The sequence below is a fragment of the Trifolium pratense genome, linkage group LG4 (assembly GCF_020283565.1).
Source record: "Trifolium pratense cultivar HEN17-A07 linkage group LG4, ARS_RC_1.1, whole genome shotgun sequence".
NCBI lineage: Eukaryota > Viridiplantae > Streptophyta > Magnoliopsida > Fabales > Fabaceae > Trifolium > Trifolium pratense.
In genome coordinates, this window is record NC_060062.1 from 38,311,326 (window position 1) to 38,329,754 (window position 18,429).

At 34.5% G+C, this 18,429-nt stretch overlaps 2 protein-coding genes across 9 annotated transcripts; both read left to right on the forward strand.

The window, feature by feature from the left end:
• Positions 1 to 216: 216 nt before the first annotated feature.
• On the forward strand, positions 217 to 7,976 carry LOC123882192 (protein NEDD1-like). 2 transcript variants are annotated; one of them, XM_045930998.1, is made up of 10 exons: positions 217 to 622; positions 753 to 865; positions 3,589 to 3,849; positions 3,947 to 4,051; positions 4,612 to 4,677; positions 4,817 to 5,038; positions 5,409 to 5,945; positions 6,504 to 7,127; positions 7,306 to 7,476; positions 7,552 to 7,976. In XM_045930998.1, the coding sequence occupies exons 1-10, from the start codon at positions 466 to 468 to the stop codon at positions 7,657 to 7,659; spliced, it is 2,364 nt and encodes a 787-aa protein (XP_045786954.1). In that variant the 5' UTR covers positions 217 to 465; the 3' UTR covers positions 7,660 to 7,976. The 2 variants fall into 2 exon arrangements, with proteins under 2 accessions (XP_045786954.1, XP_045786955.1); XM_045930999.1 differs by lacking the exons at positions 217 to 622; positions 753 to 865 and adding an exon at positions 3,241 to 3,360.
• A 1,653-nt stretch (positions 7,977 to 9,629) lies between these two features.
• Positions 9,630 to 14,811, forward strand: LOC123882193 (folylpolyglutamate synthase-like). 7 transcript variants are annotated; one of them, XM_045931000.1, is made up of 16 exons: positions 9,630 to 9,816; positions 9,987 to 10,132; positions 10,436 to 10,501; positions 10,807 to 10,916; positions 11,284 to 11,344; positions 11,501 to 11,584; positions 11,685 to 11,741; positions 11,884 to 11,944; positions 12,108 to 12,154; positions 12,277 to 12,354; positions 12,525 to 12,689; positions 12,770 to 13,066; positions 13,213 to 13,291; positions 13,569 to 13,724; positions 13,870 to 14,024; positions 14,375 to 14,811. In XM_045931000.1, the coding sequence occupies exons 1-16, from the start codon at positions 9,804 to 9,806 to the stop codon at positions 14,432 to 14,434; spliced, it is 1,635 nt and encodes a 544-aa protein (XP_045786956.1). In that variant the 5' UTR covers positions 9,630 to 9,803; the 3' UTR covers positions 14,435 to 14,811. The 7 variants fall into 7 exon arrangements, with proteins under 7 accessions (XP_045786956.1, XP_045786958.1, XP_045786959.1 ...); XM_045931002.1 differs by having other exon boundaries at positions 9,656 to 9,816; positions 13,873 to 14,024; XM_045931003.1 differs by having other exon boundaries at positions 9,656 to 9,816; positions 13,679 to 13,723.
• Positions 14,812 to 18,429: the final 3,618 nt, after the last annotated feature.

Sequence of the window (18,429 nt, forward strand, 5' to 3'; positions counted from 1 at the left end):
ACCGTCGATGCATCTCTATTAAACTCTAAATAAATTTATTTATCTCCGAATTTAATAGACATGTTACGTCAGTGTAAAGACTTAACGGGGTGTATTTTTTCTTGAATTGATTTTCATCACCAATTTAATCTGGTTCGAACATCAGTTCTGATATCAAGTGGTTCCGGTTTTTTATTTTTTCGTATGATATTTAAATGAAAGAGTAATGTATAATTCAATTCATAATGGAAATTCAAAAAAAAGAAAAAAGTTAACGGGTAATTGAGAGCTGGGTACCCTTTTACACCCGCTCCCCAACCATATAAAGGCGCTCAATCGCTACATCACCATCGTTCAAAATTTTCAATTCCCAATCTCGAATTTCATTTTCAATCTTAGGGTTTCTAATTTCGTAATTTCTAAATCCATTTTCAAACACTTTCTGTTATAACATTATCGGCAACAAATTTTTCCGATCCGTCATCAATGCCGTTATTGGCCGCCAGTGGCGGCGACACCGTCAAACTATTTGACGCCTCCGACCGGCTTTTCGACTCCTCTGTTAAACCTGGGGATCCTTGTACTCTTAGTTTCACTCCTACTTCCGGTTCTCAAGTGAATTCAGTCAAGTGGAATCACACAAGTTAGTTCATTTCTCTCTAAATTTTGTTCTTTTATTTCTAGGGTTTGAATTTCCCCAAATAGTGATTTGTTAATTGGGAAAAACAAAAATTCAATAAGTGTTGATTGTGGTGAATTGTGTTTTTGAACAGATTTGGTTGTTGCAAGTGCTGGTGATGATAAGAGGATCTCTTTGTGGCGAAAGAATGGACAGAGTATGGGAACTATTCCTGTTGCTGGTAGTGATAGTGTTGACAATATTGAGGTAATTTATGAATTTTGATGTTGGGTTTTGTAATGTGTAATGCATTGTGAGAAAGTTTAAAGCCTTATATGGGATTTAGTGTTGCTTAAACACTTGTTTTCTATGCATTTGTTTGAAGTTGTTGTATTAAGAGTATATGTTAGGATATAGAATGAATGGAAATTAAACTAGTTAAGAGTTGGTATAGAAGTTGGTTAGTTAGTTATCTTAGTTAGTTGGGTTTGTTTGTTAGTTGTCGGTCAGTTAGTTTTCTGTTTTAGGCCAGTTGTTATTGATCTTTGCCCCTCTCCTTGTGTATAGGAATTCTATAAATATAGACTTCCATTTCCTTAGAAAGCATCTTTATGAAAAATATTGTTTTGACTGGTTTCAAACCAGTGTACAGAGAGTATCTTCACTGGTGTATATTTATATTTTTCTTATCAATATTGATATGTTTTTGGAATCCAATTATTGGGTTCCTAACAATATAGGACAGATTAGATGCATTGTTATTAAGCTGTTCAAAAACAAAAGATGCAATGTTATTAATAGAGTTATTTTTGCTTGTGAGATTTTTGGCGTAAATTTTGTAGTTTTTCTTTAAAGTGTTGGAGATAGAAAATGACATTGGAGAATCTCCTTGAACTTCTCCTGTGGGAATTAGTTTGGCTCTTGCTGCTGATAGAATGGGAATAGCTTTCTTAAGCGAATAGGCTTTTAGTTGTTGTCATCTTTCCTTTCTATTTGATTTCCCAAGTTTAATAAAAATAGTCTCCTTTGGTTCAATAAACAGACAGTTGAACTTTGAAAGGCATGAGGGAAAGACTACTATGTTATGTTAGCTTTTTTAGACCAATCAACAAGACACGGAAGCTCATTTGTGTAATACTTATATTTTTTTTTCTTTGGGTATACAATGTTTTCATGATCGAGATCTTGCCTAGGATCAAGAGGAGGTAGCAAGATTGTATAAAGGTTGGTAAGATCCTACCGAAATGATTACCTATGATCGGGTTGAGATAGCAAGATCTTAAAACATAAGATCATAAGAAGTATTGTAAGATCCTGCCAAAATGAAAATTTTAGTAATAATAATTCATGCAAAACATGTCATTTGCATGAGTTCATAGGTAACATACTAACATACAAAGCATGTCACTAGCATGAGTTCATAGGTAACATGCAAAACAACCTAACAAGTCTTAATCCAAAATCACATACCAAACATGAGGCTTTCTAAATTCTAAACATAACACAACCAAGTCCACACAAGAAAATACTCAATGCTTAAACCATGGTAATCAAAATTGTGTGTTGACTTGTCAAATCATACGATATTACGATGGTTAGAGGGCTTTGTGACTCAGATCTCACACATAATTGCGCGTTTTGGCGAAATCGAGCCAAATTGCCACTGAAAATCTAAAAAATGTATGATAGTTCGTTCTTATGTATGCAATAGCTAATGCAAGGTTGGGCAAGAAGGCTGGAAGGAGACCACAAGATTTAATTCTGATGATGATTGGTATGCGGTAATGCGGATGAGGAAGAAAATGCAGGTGTAAGCCTTTTATATCTATGGTTGATCTGAACGATGATTTGAGTCGTATTGAAGAAGCTGATGTAGTGCTACATCAACTGTACCTGTAGATGAATTGGTTGTTCCTAATGTTGAAGAAAGTGACAATGAAGTAGGAGGTGTTGATGGACAAGATTGTGGATATGATGTTGAGATTAATGAAGATAAATATGTTAGTGTTATGGAATATGGAAGATGATATGGTTGGTTGGTGCATTATCAATTTGATCTAGGCTTGAAGTATTTTCTTTTGTGGACTTGGTTGTGTTATGTTAAGCTTTGATTAGTCTCTTTTATGTTTAAACTGGGTTGGTTTATGTTTAAGCTTCAGAAAGCTCTGTGTTTTTGTTTGTGATTTTTGATTTATTAAGACTTGTGAACTAATGCACTATATTAGTATTATTTTCGTTTGGGTAGGTTCTTATGATCCTTGTTACTATCTTTTGTTTTATGATCTTGCTACCCCTTACCGCTGATCCTACACACTTATTTTGGTAGGACTGTTAAAACAAAAAACTTATTTTGGTAGGATCTTTCGTTCCTTGTTACAAGGATCTTTCGTTCCTTGTTACAATCTTACGTGTCAGCATTGGTAATTGAAGTCAGTCAAGTCACCTTGCATAAGAATGTTCTTTTTCTTTCCATTTATTTGCTTCAATTATATGCTCACTCCTTGGTATTAGTGGCACTGATAATTGATGGTTGCATGCTGACTATGTTAGACTATTGTTGTTGCATTGATATGTGGTCAAAGATCAGGGAGATGTTTGCTGGTACTACAAGAATCATGCCCTGTTTTTTGCTTAAAAGTGTCACCCAAAACAAAGTTTTTGATCCAGGCATAAGTTCTCATATTTCACACAATACTCTATCATTGTACTTCAAGTTATGGACAATGGAAGATACTTATTTAATCCATCACCTTGAGGGCAAGGTGAATTTCAAAGGGGGGAGTATTGTTTGACTATTATTATTAAATAAGTATATTTTATAATAGCTCTTGAATTCCTGGAGGGGAGACAACCAAGGCTCTCGAATTTCTTGGGAACCCATTGTAAAATTACTATTAATTTGTATTTTGGTACCAGTTTCTATCAGACTAGTCACTTAATTTTTGTTCTTTTACTTCATGGTTTCATGCTGATTTATTATTTATTGGCAGGAGTCAATATTGGCTATCAGTTTCAGCAATAAAGCATCCAGATATATGTGTTCTGGAGGAAGCGGTCAAGTTGTAAAGATATGGGATTTGCAAAGGAAGCGCTGTATTAAATGGCTAAAGGGTCATACTAATACTGTTACAGGTGTTATGTACAATTGTAAAGATGAACATTTGGCTTCTATTAGCCTCAGTGGGGACCTTATACTTCATAACCTTGCTTCTGGGCAAAGGGCAGCTGAACTCAAAGATCCCAATCAACAGGTATTTCTCATTTTTTGAACTTGAACTTTCTGCTTGGTGACTGGCCTTGCATAAGTGTATATGGACTAATCTTTTATATTTGAAACTGTAAGACCAGATGTTGAGAGTTCTTGATTATTCTCGGGTTAGTCGTCATCTTCTCGTGACAGCTGGTGATGATGGGACAGTACATTTGTGGGATACAACTGGACGCAACCCTAAGGTATGCCATATGCTCACTTATAATTATATACCATACTGCAAAATTCTACAATTTTTATTTTTTTTTTGAAAACTTGGTATCCGGTCTTAGGACCGACTAATCCAAGGGGACCAATCCCACCGCCCACTTGCGGGGGACCCATTTAAAGCAAATTCTACAATTTTTGACTTGGTTGATAGTTGAAACATCTATGCCATCTACATCATTCTTAATCATGTCTTTATCTCGTCTTAATTATAGTTTAAAAACCATGGTTTGTCAATTGTCTGAACTGAAAAGCAACTTTTTTGCATTACCACTTGAGCCATGGTTTGAGACCCAAACTCATGTTCAAACATACCCAGCCATAGTTTTACCAAACATGTTATTTGGGGATGAAACTCTGTTTTGGGTGTGTAAACTACAACCAATCGTATTACTAGTAATCAGTTCAGTATTTTTGTTTTTCAACGAGTTACCTCCTTCTGCAGGAGTTTTCTCTTTCTTTTACCTTTTTTATCTTTATTATTCCAAATAGATATTTTCAAGTTGACAGCAAATATTTTCTGGAAATTATTAAGGTTTCATGGATGAAGCAGCATTCTGCGCCTACTGCTGGAATTGGCTTCTCTCCGTCCAACGACAAGGTTTTTTTTTTCTTTCTTTTTTTCATGGCTTGTTTTACATTTATATATGTAGTGAGGCTGTTTCATCTTGCTGTGAACTTTTTTACCCTTTCTTTAGTTACAATAATTTTGCTTTCTGATTTCTTTTTCCAATTAACAGATCATTGCTAGTGTTGGTCTTGATAAGAAATTATACACTTATGACTCTGGATCTAGAAGACCAACATCTTGCATTTCTTGCGAAGCTCCTTTTTCTTGTTTGGCCTTCAGAGATGATGGTTGGATGCTGGCCGCCGGAACTAGCAATGGGCGTGTCGCTTTCTATGATGTCCGTGGAAAACCACAACCTTTTGGTGTTCTTCATGCTTATGGTAGTTCAGAGGTAATTCTTTTGCTTCATTTACAATTTTTGTCTTGATCTGCATGATTTATTGCACTTAAACCTTCAGTAGGGGATATTAGAGTGTGGCTTGGTGGTTGGGGTGAGGTGAGGGAGTTATGGAGTGGAGTGATAAGGTGGTCAAAGGTTCGATCTCCACCCCTATTATAAAAACTAATTAGTAACATTTTCCATTTCAAAAAAAATAAAATAAAAGATCAGCTGAGTGCAAATCACTCAACCATTTTAGAAATTTCTTTCTCATATTCTATTATGTTCTTCAACTGAAAGCATTAATATCTTGATGCCAGGTTATCGATTTATGTTTCTAGTTAGTGTCCTCTTTATTCTAAATTATTATACCATCCAACAGGCTGTTACAAGCTTATGTTGGCAAAGATCAAAACCAGTTATTGTCGATGAAAGGAATTGCTCTGCTGAGACTGCTCTTATCGGAAATTCTGTGGAAGATTCAATCCTTATGCCCGATCCTTTACCTTCTGCAACTTCATCAAGCATTTCCACATCAGTGTCTAGTACTTGGAATTCTGGTCGGCTGGGTTCTTCCATTGATACATCTTCACTTGCAACATCCAGCAGTGGATTTACAACAAGCCTACAAAATGTGTCTACTGGAGAGGAAACACCACTCCGAAACCATTTATGGCCAGGTGGAACACTGTCCAGGTTGCATGCTCCACGTGGTAGTTATAACTTCAAGGATGACATGGAGGTATTCTCCCCTCTTGTGGATGTTACACCAATAACACCTTCACTGTGGGATTCAGATAGGAAACCTGTGATGTTTCGATCATCCAGTCGAAGATTCCCAAGTTCAGAAGATGCAAGCAGTAACTTACTCAGCGACCATGTAATAGCTGATTGGAAGTCTAGCTCAACTGCCAAGCAGGTTATTGTCTCCGTAATATTGAGTATAACTTCCTGTGAAATGTTGATCTACGAATAAACCTTCAATTCAAGTTGCAACAAATCTTATATCCTGCCAACCATGCTTTACGGAATAGTGTTAATGTGTAGGACATGAAACTATGAGATTTCAAGGCATATTATGTGCAGGAAAACATACTACATAATATCATCTATTAGAACAATTTTTTGAATTCATCCATCAAAGTCAACCCTAGGTTTATTTATTTACGAAGGGTGCTATAGTTTATTTATTTAACATAAAATCAAATGCTAAGTTGCTAACAAATCTGATGACATGATTTCTAAAATTATAGTGCTGATGTTGATGGAATTTATACAATGAAATCAATTCCTATTTTTGAAAATTTCAGACATTACAAATGAAATCTCATTTTTTAACATTTCATATACACTTGATATTTATTTATTACAAACCAAATCCCATTTTTTTAAGATTTCATGCACGTTTGATATTTTTTTTTGACCAGATGGGTAATTTAATCTTCTTTTGACTTATTATACTACCAACTTGCTGTAGGATATCACTAATTCTTCCTTTCCACTTGTGGGGTTAACTCCTCCTCCATCTACAAAGAGTGAAGAGTCTTCCATCACTCCTCCAGAAGCCTGGGGTGGTGAGAAGCTACCTGATAAATATACTTACCCACGTCCGGCTGTAAATGCACCATCTCGTTTTGGGATGTTGGCTTCCAGCGGTCAGACGGCAGGATCAATGCTTTCTGGGTTGCAGGATACATCGTTATCAACTGGTATTGGTTCCTATACAAGTTCAAGCCTAAATTTTTCCAATTTACGCACCAAAGATGTTTCTACTGGCCAGGAGACTTCATTGGGGTTTACTGATCACATGTTCTCTACTTCTATGCCTTTGTCCTCCATCAATACAAAAACCAACCTTGGACAGACAAACATTGACTCCCCAAAATTGTCTGATTCTCCTAAAACGTCAGCCTTTTCTAGAAGAATTTCTAGCTATGCAGAAAGAATTGGCATTGCATCTTCCTTAGCTGATGGAGCATCTCTTTCTGTTGGTTCACCTAAGATTAAGAAATCAGGAGCAGAAACCAGAGAAGAACTTCTAAATAGCTTGCTATTGAAGTCTGATATATCTCTTCCAACAGATTCAGGCTCTCTGACAAATGTATGTTAATAGTTACAACTTAATTAGATCTGTTTATTGAATTGCATGTATTATATTTTGCATTTAAAAGAGAAAAAGATATTTCTATGTTCGCTGATATCTGTTATGGTAGTCTTTAGATATGTTGTTCCTTTAGTTTTCTAATTCTAATGTATTGATTTATGTAATTTGATGATAGGGAACAATACCCCAACAGAAACCATCTCAGTCAGATGCACAAGGATCGTCATTTACACTACAGCTTTTTCAACGGACACTGGACGAAACTCTAGATTCCTTTCAGAAATCCATACACGAGGATGTGAGAAACGTCCATCTTGAAATATTACGACAGTTTCATCTGCAAGAGGTATACATATGGAATAAGTGAAGGCCATATCTGCATTTTTTCATTTCTTCTCTAACTAATTGTCTTCTTCAACAGATTGAAATGTCAACCGCGATGAACTCAATTCTGGAAAACCAAGCTGAGTTGTTGAAAGAAGTGAAGTCTCTGCGTAAGGAAAACGAGCAGCTTAGACGATTGCTTTGATGGACATGTGAATAAGGTCGCAACATTTTTCTTTAACAGAGTGTCTTATCCCGTTGGATCTGTTGTATCTTTTACAGAATAGCAATTTATCTTTTGATTTGTTATAAGCTATTGTGTCTCGGCTTTTAGATGGTGGTGGTTGGAAAACAAAAAAAAAAAATATTACAAGTGAATTGCTTGTTACTGGAATAGGTATTGAAAATGTATAGAGGTGATGATTTTCTAATTATGGAAGCTATTTGTTGGGTGTTGGGGTGATCTATATTTGGAAGATTATATTGTGGTGCCAACATAGTTGGGATGTCAAGTTTCTACAACTGATGCGTTTGCACTGCACTGGCCTTTGTATAAAAAAAATATATTTGGAAGATTATATACTTGAGTTCTTGCTTGGCACAAAACTACCTTTGACATTTCTTTGCAGCTTCTAATGCAAAGAGTAAAGCTCATTTCTAAACTTCCACCAGAACAGAACTACTAATTTCTACCCCAGATGTTCATGGGTCAAGTTGAGATGAATTACACTTGTACTTCACATGGTTTACAATTTTGGTTTGGTCAAAGTTTGTAGTCGTTTTAGACTTAAACCTAAGTTAAGATTCGGAAAAATCTAATGATACTTGAGTTTGGTTAAGATAGTACGCACATACAAAGTTCCAAAAACACAATATATAGTTAGTCAAAAAAAAAAACAATATATAGTGGATATTAATTACCCAGACCCTGTTTGGATTAGCTTATTAGCTTATTTTTAAGCTTATGCAAACAATATAATTTTTATGTATTATTATAAATTTCTCAAGATAGTTTATGATAAAATAACTTATAAAAATACAATTTTCATTAGTGTGAACTTATAAAATAGCATAAAACTTAATTTATATTGCATAAGCTGTTTGCATAAGCTCAAAAATAACCTAATTCAAACGTTTTTCAGACACAAACACATAGATTGTTTTTTCTTATAGATTCTTTTCAACTGAAATAATTTTATTTGAGAGATTGTGTACACCAATTTCCAAATATATAATTATATTGTTTAATTAGAATTCAAACATAACTAAAAGTTGAATTGAGCTCTAAAGCCGTCACTATGTTGAATTGAATATTTGGCTGACCTATAAAAAAAGAGATCGATGTTTAGACCCGTAGATGTTCTAGTGTACGGGTGGATATGAGGCAATCATGCTTGTGTGGACTTGACTAAAGTTTTCCCACTTATGGGATTGAGGATGTGAGATTTTATTGTGGGACAAGCGACCCTCAAAGCTGTTTTAAGCAAAGTGGTCAAACATGAGAAATCGTGTTCTTACAATTAACATGCTTTTTATACCGTTCGTGTTTGACACTTTTGGCTTCCTAGCACAAAATGTTGTTGATATTTTGAAAAGAGTCCAAAAGGTCATGCATAACAATGTTATCTCTCAGAGGTCTATGGATGTAGTTTCCAAAATGATTGCTTTCGCCATTCAGAAAGGATTAACGACGCAACTTATTACCTATTTACCTTTCATTCATGTGTAATTATTTTGAATATTTATAAATATAAATAAAATTATGAATAGATAAATTATTTTTGTTACAACAAATAGTTCTATAGATACATTAATTACTCTGTCAAAAAAAAATAGATACATTAATTAGATAGAATTGAACAAATACGTTATTTAAATAGTCCAATAACAAAAAAATTTACCTGAATTTCGAACACCGACTCTTACTTATATTATATTATGTAATACATTATTTTTTTTTGTATAGTAGAGGGCTAACGCCCGCAATATAATACAATGTATATTTTTTTTGTCAAGTCAGTATAATAATACAATGTTATTACCGGAAAATACTTGTATAAGAACAAATATAAATGAGTAGTGTTAGACACACTCACATAAAGTAAAAAAAATTAAAGTAAAGTAATTAAAGTGATATAAATTGATGTGACAAATTAATTTTTTTTTGTTTTTTGATTTGTGTGAGTGTGACTAAAAATTTGTGCATACCACCACAAAAAACAACTTTTTCTATCCCCTTTTAATCCTTCAACAATCTCGACTCCACCTTCCATTTCCACTCTCCTCTCTACTTCACAATTCATACACAAAACTCTTCCTTTTTCATTCACAGTTCAAACCTCAAAAGCCATGTCTGAACAAGGTATTATTCCCTTATTCATCTCTATTTACACCTTCAAACTTCATTTTTTTTCATTCCTTTTAATCTTATATTCATTCTTTTTCTTCTGGGCTGCTTCAACTCAAATTAAAAATTTGATTTTTAATATTTTTTACCATTTTTTCTTTTGTGGGGTGTTTTCCTTTTTGTAGAAGGTGGTAATGGGTCATCGAAATCGTCATCATTGACTAACTATGAAGAAGCATTAGAGGCTTTGTCATCTTTGATCATTAGACGAACTCGTGCTGATGGTAGCAATTTTGGTGATCAATTTGATGTTTTATTTGTGTACTTAAAGGTAAAATTTTGAAAAGTTTGTGATTTCTCTATGAAACACAGACACAAATAGTAGACATGACATGTAACTTACACATGGACATCGATAATAATTTTAAGTAAATAGAAATAATTGAATATAACCACATGTGTAAGTATTGTGCCGGTGTCAGACATTGACATATGTTGGACACCGGATATACTTAGCCTGTCAATGCTACATAGGCGTGTCGGTGCTACATATGTGAATTGGCCAATTAGGTTTTGAGTATTTGGTGATTTTGTTTGGATGGTTGTTTTTAACATTGAAGTATGATTTTCATAGATGCTAGATTTGGAGGAGCAGATTTCAAATATGAAGATTATCCATGTTGCTGGTACCAAAGGGAAGGTAATTTCTTTTTTACTTTAGTGGCTTTTTGGTTGCGTGTAACTGAAGCCATCATGAGTAGTTCAATTTTGGTTTTTGTATTATTTATATGTAGCTTGTAGTTTATGGCTTCTTGTGGTTAGAGAAACGTGTAGCTGTTGTGGATTTATAACTGGACAGAACTTAGAGATGCAGTACACATTGGAATAGTGTCTATAGTACTTTACCTTAGTTTTGTCCTTTATAATTCTGTGTTTATATTGTAATTAGTAACTATATACACATTGGAATGATGGATATTGTTATTTTGCATTGTGGTGCCATAGGGATCGACATGCACCTTCACAGAATCTATATTACGTAACTGTGGTTTTCGTACTGGACTTTTTACGTCTCCTCACCTAATTGATATCCGAGAAAGATTTCGTTTAAATGGGTGAGTGCATCAAATTTATTTGTTGATTTATTGCCTTTTCCTAATGCATTCATATACTTGTGTGTTTTTTTTGTTTGTGCTCATATTGGATTCATTTTCTGCTTTAAATATGCAGTTTGAATTCTTTGAATTATATTACGTATCTGTCATATGCTTTGTCAAAGGTGCATTCTAATTAAGTTTATGAACTCTGATAATTTTGTTAATGTTGAACTTGTTTAGCCATGAATTTATTCATTAGTATTAGTACTTTTTCAATTTTTGCTAACTTTCGTAGATCAAGGAAAAATACATTTATATTGTACCTTTTGTTGCAGCATTACTTCATTTATTTGATTATTTAGCATTATTTTTGTTGCTTCTGCAGTATAGAAATCTCTCAAGAGAAATTTTTAGCATACTTCTGGTGGTGTTATGATAGACTAAAGGTATGTTTCCATGCATATGGAAGAAAGGAGTCTAGTGTTATTTATTTGAGAAAAAGAATAAAAACATTGCGTGTTTTGAACTTAGAGGTGAACTATTGTGTTCATATGCTTGCTCATGCTATTAAGTAATCAGTTTGTCATTTCAACGGTGCACAGGAAAAAACTGATGATAATGTTCCAATGCCTAACTATTTCCGTTTCCTCGCTTTACTTGCCTTCAAGATATTTGCAGAAGAGCAGGTTTGATCCCTGTGATTTGAATTTCTATAGAATCTTTTGTTTGGTAGATATACTAATTTATATTGGTCTAACGAATAATTTATTTTTAATCTCTGTCTAGGTAGATGTTGCTATCATGGAGGTTGGATTAGGGGGAAAATATGATGCAACAAATGTGGTATGTATAGTTTTTATTTCAGCAGAAGTATATTGGTCTAACATTACATGAATGCATGAATATTGAATCTTGGTATTTGTATCTGTTTTACCTAGAAGTTAATATCTTGGAAAAGGCTCATGTACGTTTGTTTCTATTTCAGGTTAAGGAACCTATTGTGTGTGGAATAACTTCCTTAGGGTATGACCACATGGAGATTCTTGGTTAGTTTTCTATTTTTCAATTCTAGGTAATCACAAATGTAATGCATACTTATATAGGCTTATAGCTATTTATATGTTTTAAAAATTGATATGATATACGCGGAGTATCAGAAAATGGTGAATGTGCATGTTTTGATGCCACTAATTTGTACTAAATTAACAGGAAATACTCTTGGGGAAATTGCCGGTGAGAAGGCTGGTATCTTTAAGGTTTTTTCTTTTATGCATATTATTTTTGGCTTATTTTCAAGAAGAAAAGTTCTTTTTTGATGACTATAAATAATGTGCACTTTCTGATAACTTCCTTGGAATTATTTGTTCATTTGTTCTAGGATCGGATTCCAGCTTTTACAGTGCCACAACCGGAAGAAGCCATGCATGTACTTGAAGATAAGGCTTCTAAGTTAAATGTATGTTCTTTCATGATGATATTTACTACTTTCGAAATAAATCTGAATGAATCGTCACTTGGCATAGTCCTATAATATTGACACGAATATCAAGTAAAAGGGTACAATTTTGCTCCGTGCTTAATTAGGATTAGTAGTTCAATCAGCTAAGCAAATCTTGCAAATTCCAGGTACCTCTTCAAGTTGTACCTCCATTAGACGCCAAATTGCTAAATGGTTTAACACTTGGTCTTGAAGGAGAACATCAATATTTAAATGCTGCTCTTGCCATTGCACTGTGCTCTACATGGCTGAAAAGGACAGGGAATATCGGAGACGCATACTTGGAACGAACGGTATGTTCTTAAAGTAGTTATTTATTTTTATGCCTTTTTTCAGTCCTTTTCTCTGAAGTGGTTCATCTACCTGCATGAAGGATACTTTACCAGAACAATTCATAAAAGGGTTAACAAGTGCAAGTTTGCAAGGAAGGGCTCAGATTGTTTCTGACATGCACTTCAAGAATGACCAATCAAACGAACTTGTTTTCTTTTTAGATGGGGCTCATAGTCCTGAAAGCATGGAAGTATGTGCAAGGTGGTTTTCTCTTGCCATCAAAGATAACAGTCCGGACGAAATGTTATTTCATCGGCAACTTGATAATCCTAAATCCTCACATGATGTAGTAAAGATGCAACATGGAGAAAGAGGAGCGCAGAGAAAATCCGCTCCGGTAGAGTACATAATTAAACCTTTACTTTCTAGATATAAAAAATTATAAACTTGTGAGATAAGAGCAGAACTGCTTCTTCTTTTAATCAGAATTGATGATTCATATTTTAATTGAAGCTCGAGTTAAAGTTGTCGAATGACCTGCAGATATTGCTGTTCAACTGTTTGACTGTCCGAGATCCTCAGTTGCTTCTTCCTCGCCTGATGGAAACATGTGCTGATCATGGTCAGTAGTCCCTGGATTTCGCTAGGACACGGTTATAAAAAAATGGTTTAGTCCAATGATGGTTAAGAACTTCCTACGATTAATAGTTTTTGCAAATCAGTGGCTTTTTCCTCTATTACTTCTCTGATTATTTATGTTTATTATTATTTTTTGGTGAACTTATTTATGTTTATTAGGAGGAAAAGTAATGCAAACTATTTTTTATATCGACAATTCTTCTTCTAAAGAAGGCTTTAGTCGTGCATCAAATAAAGAAACAATTAATTTGAAATTGTAGGAGTTTATTTCAAGAAGGCACTTTTTGTACCAAGTTTATCTGTGTATAACAAAGTTGGATCTCAAGCATCAACAACACTGACTGATTCTCAAGTTGATCTATCGTGGCAGATCGCTCTTCAAAGAGTGTGGGAAAATCTCATGCAAGGCAAAAAAGGTATTGATTCATGACATACAAATTGTGTTGTCAGAACTTAGACTTCTCATTTACTAATTATTTGCGATGATTTTGTCGCTGTGGAATGACATTAGAACCGTATTTGTGATTATTGTATGACCTAACTCTTTGACCCTTGGTTTAGCAGGTACAATTACTGACATTGTTCCTGAAGAACTAAAAGATGATATAGAAATGAGTGCCAGTAATTGTGAACACAGCGCGGTGTTTTCGTCATTGCCAGTAGCAATAAAATGGCTTAGGGACAGAAGTCAACAAAATCAGTCAGTTCGTTTTCAGGTAACATTAATTACGCCAAAGAGTAGCAAAATATCTGATTTCAAATCACAAGATAATATATTTAATGATAGAATAAATTGCATTTTAATGTAATAGATGCTCTTGATACAGATTGTTGTATGTTTCTAACTACACACTCTCTTTTCAACATGATATTTGTATCTGAAATTTACGCGGGTCAATTGTTCGGTATGGTGTGACCTATGAATTTCAAATTGCACTACTTTGTGTATTACTCTAGAAAGTATATACGTCTTGACTTAAAAGTGGTTGCTCTTTGTCAATCTGAATTATAAATTTGTGCTGGGTATCGAGATCTAACATGCAAAATTGTTTGGCTGGTACATCAGGTTCTTGTGACTGGTTCTTTACATCTTGTTGGCGACGTTTTGAAATTAGTCAAGAAGTGATTTGCTGCGCAAATTTGAAATTTCCTTCAAGATGGTTTTCCAAACACATCAAGTGTTGATATTCATGACTTTCTTGAGAAGTCCCAACACATGGCATTCAAGTCAACAGCCCTGGACTCCATTGGTTCATCATCCTTAGGAATTAGGATGGTGACTTTCTACAGAGAAAATTTTGATTCATTTCAAGATGGTTTCGCTGTTGTTTTTTGTTGTATTTATGTTTTTTCTTGAAGAAAAGAAAAAGTAACATTTTCACAATATCGAAGGCTTTGCAATTTGTCCATACTCTTGGGATGTACGTAGCTTACAATATTTCAAAATTTCAGCACTATGATTGGTTCCTTCTGAATGCCCTGTAAAATGACACACTTAAATAATTGTTACACTCTTCACAACAAATATGACTCCTTTACATTAGCTTGTTTTGTTTTAAGGGATGAAACTTGATCTTAAATTAATTAATTTTGATTAGAAGTGAAGCTTAATATAATTTATACTTGGATACGTTTGTATAATGAAGAAATTAAAAACTAGAATTATTTTCTTTTTTTTTTTTTTGGTAGAATTCTTGTATTGTTGTTGTAAACTAGAATTATTTTCTATTCGACAACTTTAAATATGTTAAATATTAATCATGTCAATGTTATCTTGTTAAAATTACTTTTATCTTTCACAAAGATAAATCCAAATATTGACTATAAAAAGTTAAGATAAGTACTATAAAAAAGGGTCAACGATTGTTATAGTGTGCCCATACATTAATACATTATAGCTAAAACAAATTATACGATGAACCATTTTGATAAGTGGTCCACTGTGGACCAGTAATAGATGATCACAATCAATTTACATGTTTATTGGTAGTTTAAAAATAAATGTTGAATAGTACTAAGCGGGCGACAAAATTGGTTCTTTGTGGTGGAGGGACTCAAAAACTGTCATAAATTTACCGGGGAATCATGGGGTAGGCTGGTTTGGCGACAATTTGAGGAAGGAGGTAGGGGAAGGCAAGAATACTAGGTTCTGGTTGGACCCTTGGGTGGATGGTGTTTCATTAAGTCATAATTTTGGTAGATTATTCGAACTGGCATAGACAAGGGAGTAACAGTGGAAGACATGATAGGCGAGGAGGGAGGGGTTAAGTTCGTGAAGTGGAACGGGCGAAGGAGGCTGTTCCGTTGGGAGGAGGAATTATCAGAAGTGTGCAGTTGTTTTGTTCTTGGAGCTATCAATCTGAATGGAGGGGAGGATTGTTGGAAATGAGCAAAGTCGGATTACACTGTTAAAGAAGCTTATACTTGTTTGGGTGAGGATGAGGTTGATACAGTGGGTTGAACTAAATAAGTGTGGAATCCGTTGGTCCCGTTGAAGATGTCAGCTCTAGTTTGGAGGCTTCTTCTAAATAGACTCCCAATTAAGGACAACGTGTTTGGTTGAACTCGTCCTTATTGTGTGTCACCGGCTGTGGTAGGATAGAGACTGCTAGTCACGTATTTTTCAACCGTCTTATCCTTTCCGTTTGCTGGAAAGAGTCATTGAGGTGGTTAGGAGTATCAGCTGCCTTTCTGGAGGGATAGAGCACTTGCGCTGTTTCAAAGGCTTGGTGTCTGGTGGAAACAATGTCGGCGAGAAATTAGGAGCCATTTGGTTTTCCATTGTCTCATATACGTGGAAAGTGCGAAATGGTTGATCTTCAAGTTGGATGGATTCAATTGGGAGAAGGTGGTGGAGGAATATAACGTCTTATCTTGGAGGATTATTAGATATAGATCATAAGTATTTATGTGTAGCTTAAGTCATTGGTTAGTGAATCCTATTGATTGTCTGGAGTTGAAAAACCCTCTTAGGTGCTGTTTCTGCTGGCTGGCCTGTTAATTGATTCTAGGTCCATGTGTTTTGTCCTTGTTTCGAATTGTTTTCTTTTGAACACGGCCAGATTTTGGAGGCGTTCTTGCATTGCTAGCGTAAAATCAAGTTCAGTGCGCGGACCTGCTGTTATGATCTTCGGTGTTGCAGCTGTGGTGTTTTATTTTGCAGAACCTGTTTGCGTGCTGCTTATTCAATGTTGGTGCTGCTGACAGATAGCATTTTCTGCTTTTGTACAGGATGTGCTCTATCAGCTAAGTTGGTTGATCAGTTCATGTGTTTTGGCTGGACAATTTCTTTGGATATTTATCTACAGTTTTAGTTAATATCTTTATTGGCAGGGTCGTTTGTTTTTTGTATAATAAGGGATTGGAGTGTATGAGCTTTTGAGACTTTCTAATGGCTCCTAGTGTTGATTTTGGGGAAATGCACACATTTTTAAAACAAACTCATTTTGGATTGTTGTTCCTTTTGGCTGGTGATGAGGAACATGATTTTGAGGAGAATGTCGGTGTTGTGTTGGGGACAAGATAAATGAAGTAGAAAGTGATGATGATCGTTGGCATTCTGAAGAACTTAGGAGTCCTATAAGTTCTAATGACGAAGAAGATGGAAGTGAAATACTTGTGTTCTATCAATTCAATGAAGCGACAGAGTTTGGTCATAACAGTCTCGAGATTGGTTAAAGGTCTGAGATTCTACTTTCTGATATTAAGGGTGTATAATAATACACAATAGGTGCAATATTTGGACTGTATTTTCTGATTCTTATTGTGTCAATGTACATAATGCAATCTTGATATAGTAGATTTCATTGGAATTTGAATTACTGCATATTGAAATTACTTTTATTTGAATCAAATGGAAGATTTTATTTGAATTCATATTCCTGCAGCATAGCATGATTAGTTCTATAGCCTTTATCAATTGTGATTTTCATTTATACTGAAAATCTCTCCACTTCTGAATAGTTTAATTTCTTCGACAATATTTCCAAACACAGACATAGACAATAATGTCTATGGCCAACTGTAAGGGACTTGTGATGAGACAAATATAAAGAGTGAAATAATTTAAATGAGTATGTCATATTCATATAGACAATTTTCACCCATTTTCCCAATAAGGGAAAAGGAAAATATTTACAAGCGTAAAAGATGCCTGTTGTACAAAATGTCACTACTAATCTATGTCAGCCTCTTGCAGTTGCAGAATTATACACCATTGAAGCGAGAAGTAGTATTCAAAAAAAATCTTCCGTGCACGGAATTGTGAGACCACCCATTGGATGATCATATCCGAATTCTTCTTCTGTTTGATCATATCCGAATTCATATGATGTTACAAGACATTCAAGCGAGAAGCTGTATGTAAGAAGGCATATCTTCATTGCAGGGAATTGTAAGACCACCCATTAGATGACTGTAACCGAATTCCTCTTCAGATTGGCTTAGAAATTCTTGAAATAAAGGCTCGTTCAAGAATGATACTGGAATCAAGAACCTCTTCATTTTATACACTGCAAGATATCCTTTTGGGACTTCCATTTCCTTCCTAATCCAAGTTTAATGGAAATTCAATACACTTAATGGACAATAAAGTGGGAAAATGAAAAACAAAAACTGATTTTGCCCTCAGTGGCTGTCACAGCCGATAGCATGGTCTCGACATGACCAAAATGTGATGTTTTTCAACTTCCCAACTTCAAGTGACTGTTTCTTGACATTATGACTAGGAACCAACTTTGATTTTTATTTATTTTTCACAATTAAGTGTCTTCACTAGTCATAAAACAATATAGTCATATTCGTGAAATTTGCAATTTTATACTATCAACATTGATGTTATGAGTTTATATATCTATCAATTTAAATGAATGAATACCGTTTATTTTTAGAAAGGCATTCCAGCTTCAGAGGCAGGTGAACCAGGTCAGGAAGGACTTTGACTGCCGGGATGGGGTCATGTATTTGTACTATATTATTGTCTAAATACAGCAATTCTAGAATGAATCTAAAAAATGAAATATTTCTTATATATAAAATCGGAGTAAGTAATTAAGATTTTTTTTGCCAAAGTAAATAGATGGATCTTCCGATGTACTACTAAATTTATTTATACTTAAAAAC

Bases quoted from the DNA above. Each gene is read 5' to 3' on its own strand.
- LOC123882193 (XM_045931000.1), top strand. The intron at 11,742-11,883 runs GTATGTATAGTT...TTTCTATTTCAG, and splicing joins AATATGATGCAACAAATGTG to GTTAAGGAACCTATTGTGTG. The intron at 13,292-13,568 runs GTCAGTAGTCCC...TTGAAATTGTAG, and splicing joins GGAAACATGTGCTGATCATG to GAGTTTATTTCAAGAAGGCA.
- LOC123882192 (XM_045930998.1), top strand. From the start codon at position 466: ATGCCGTTATTGGCCGCCAGTGGCGGCGACACCGTCAAACTATTTGAC. The intron at 866-3,588 runs GTAATTTATGAA...ATTTATTGGCAG, and splicing joins ATAGTGTTGACAATATTGAG to GAGTCAATATTGGCTATCAG. The intron at 7,128-7,305 runs GTATGTTAATAG...ATTTGATGATAG, and splicing joins ATTCAGGCTCTCTGACAAAT to GGAACAATACCCCAACAGAA.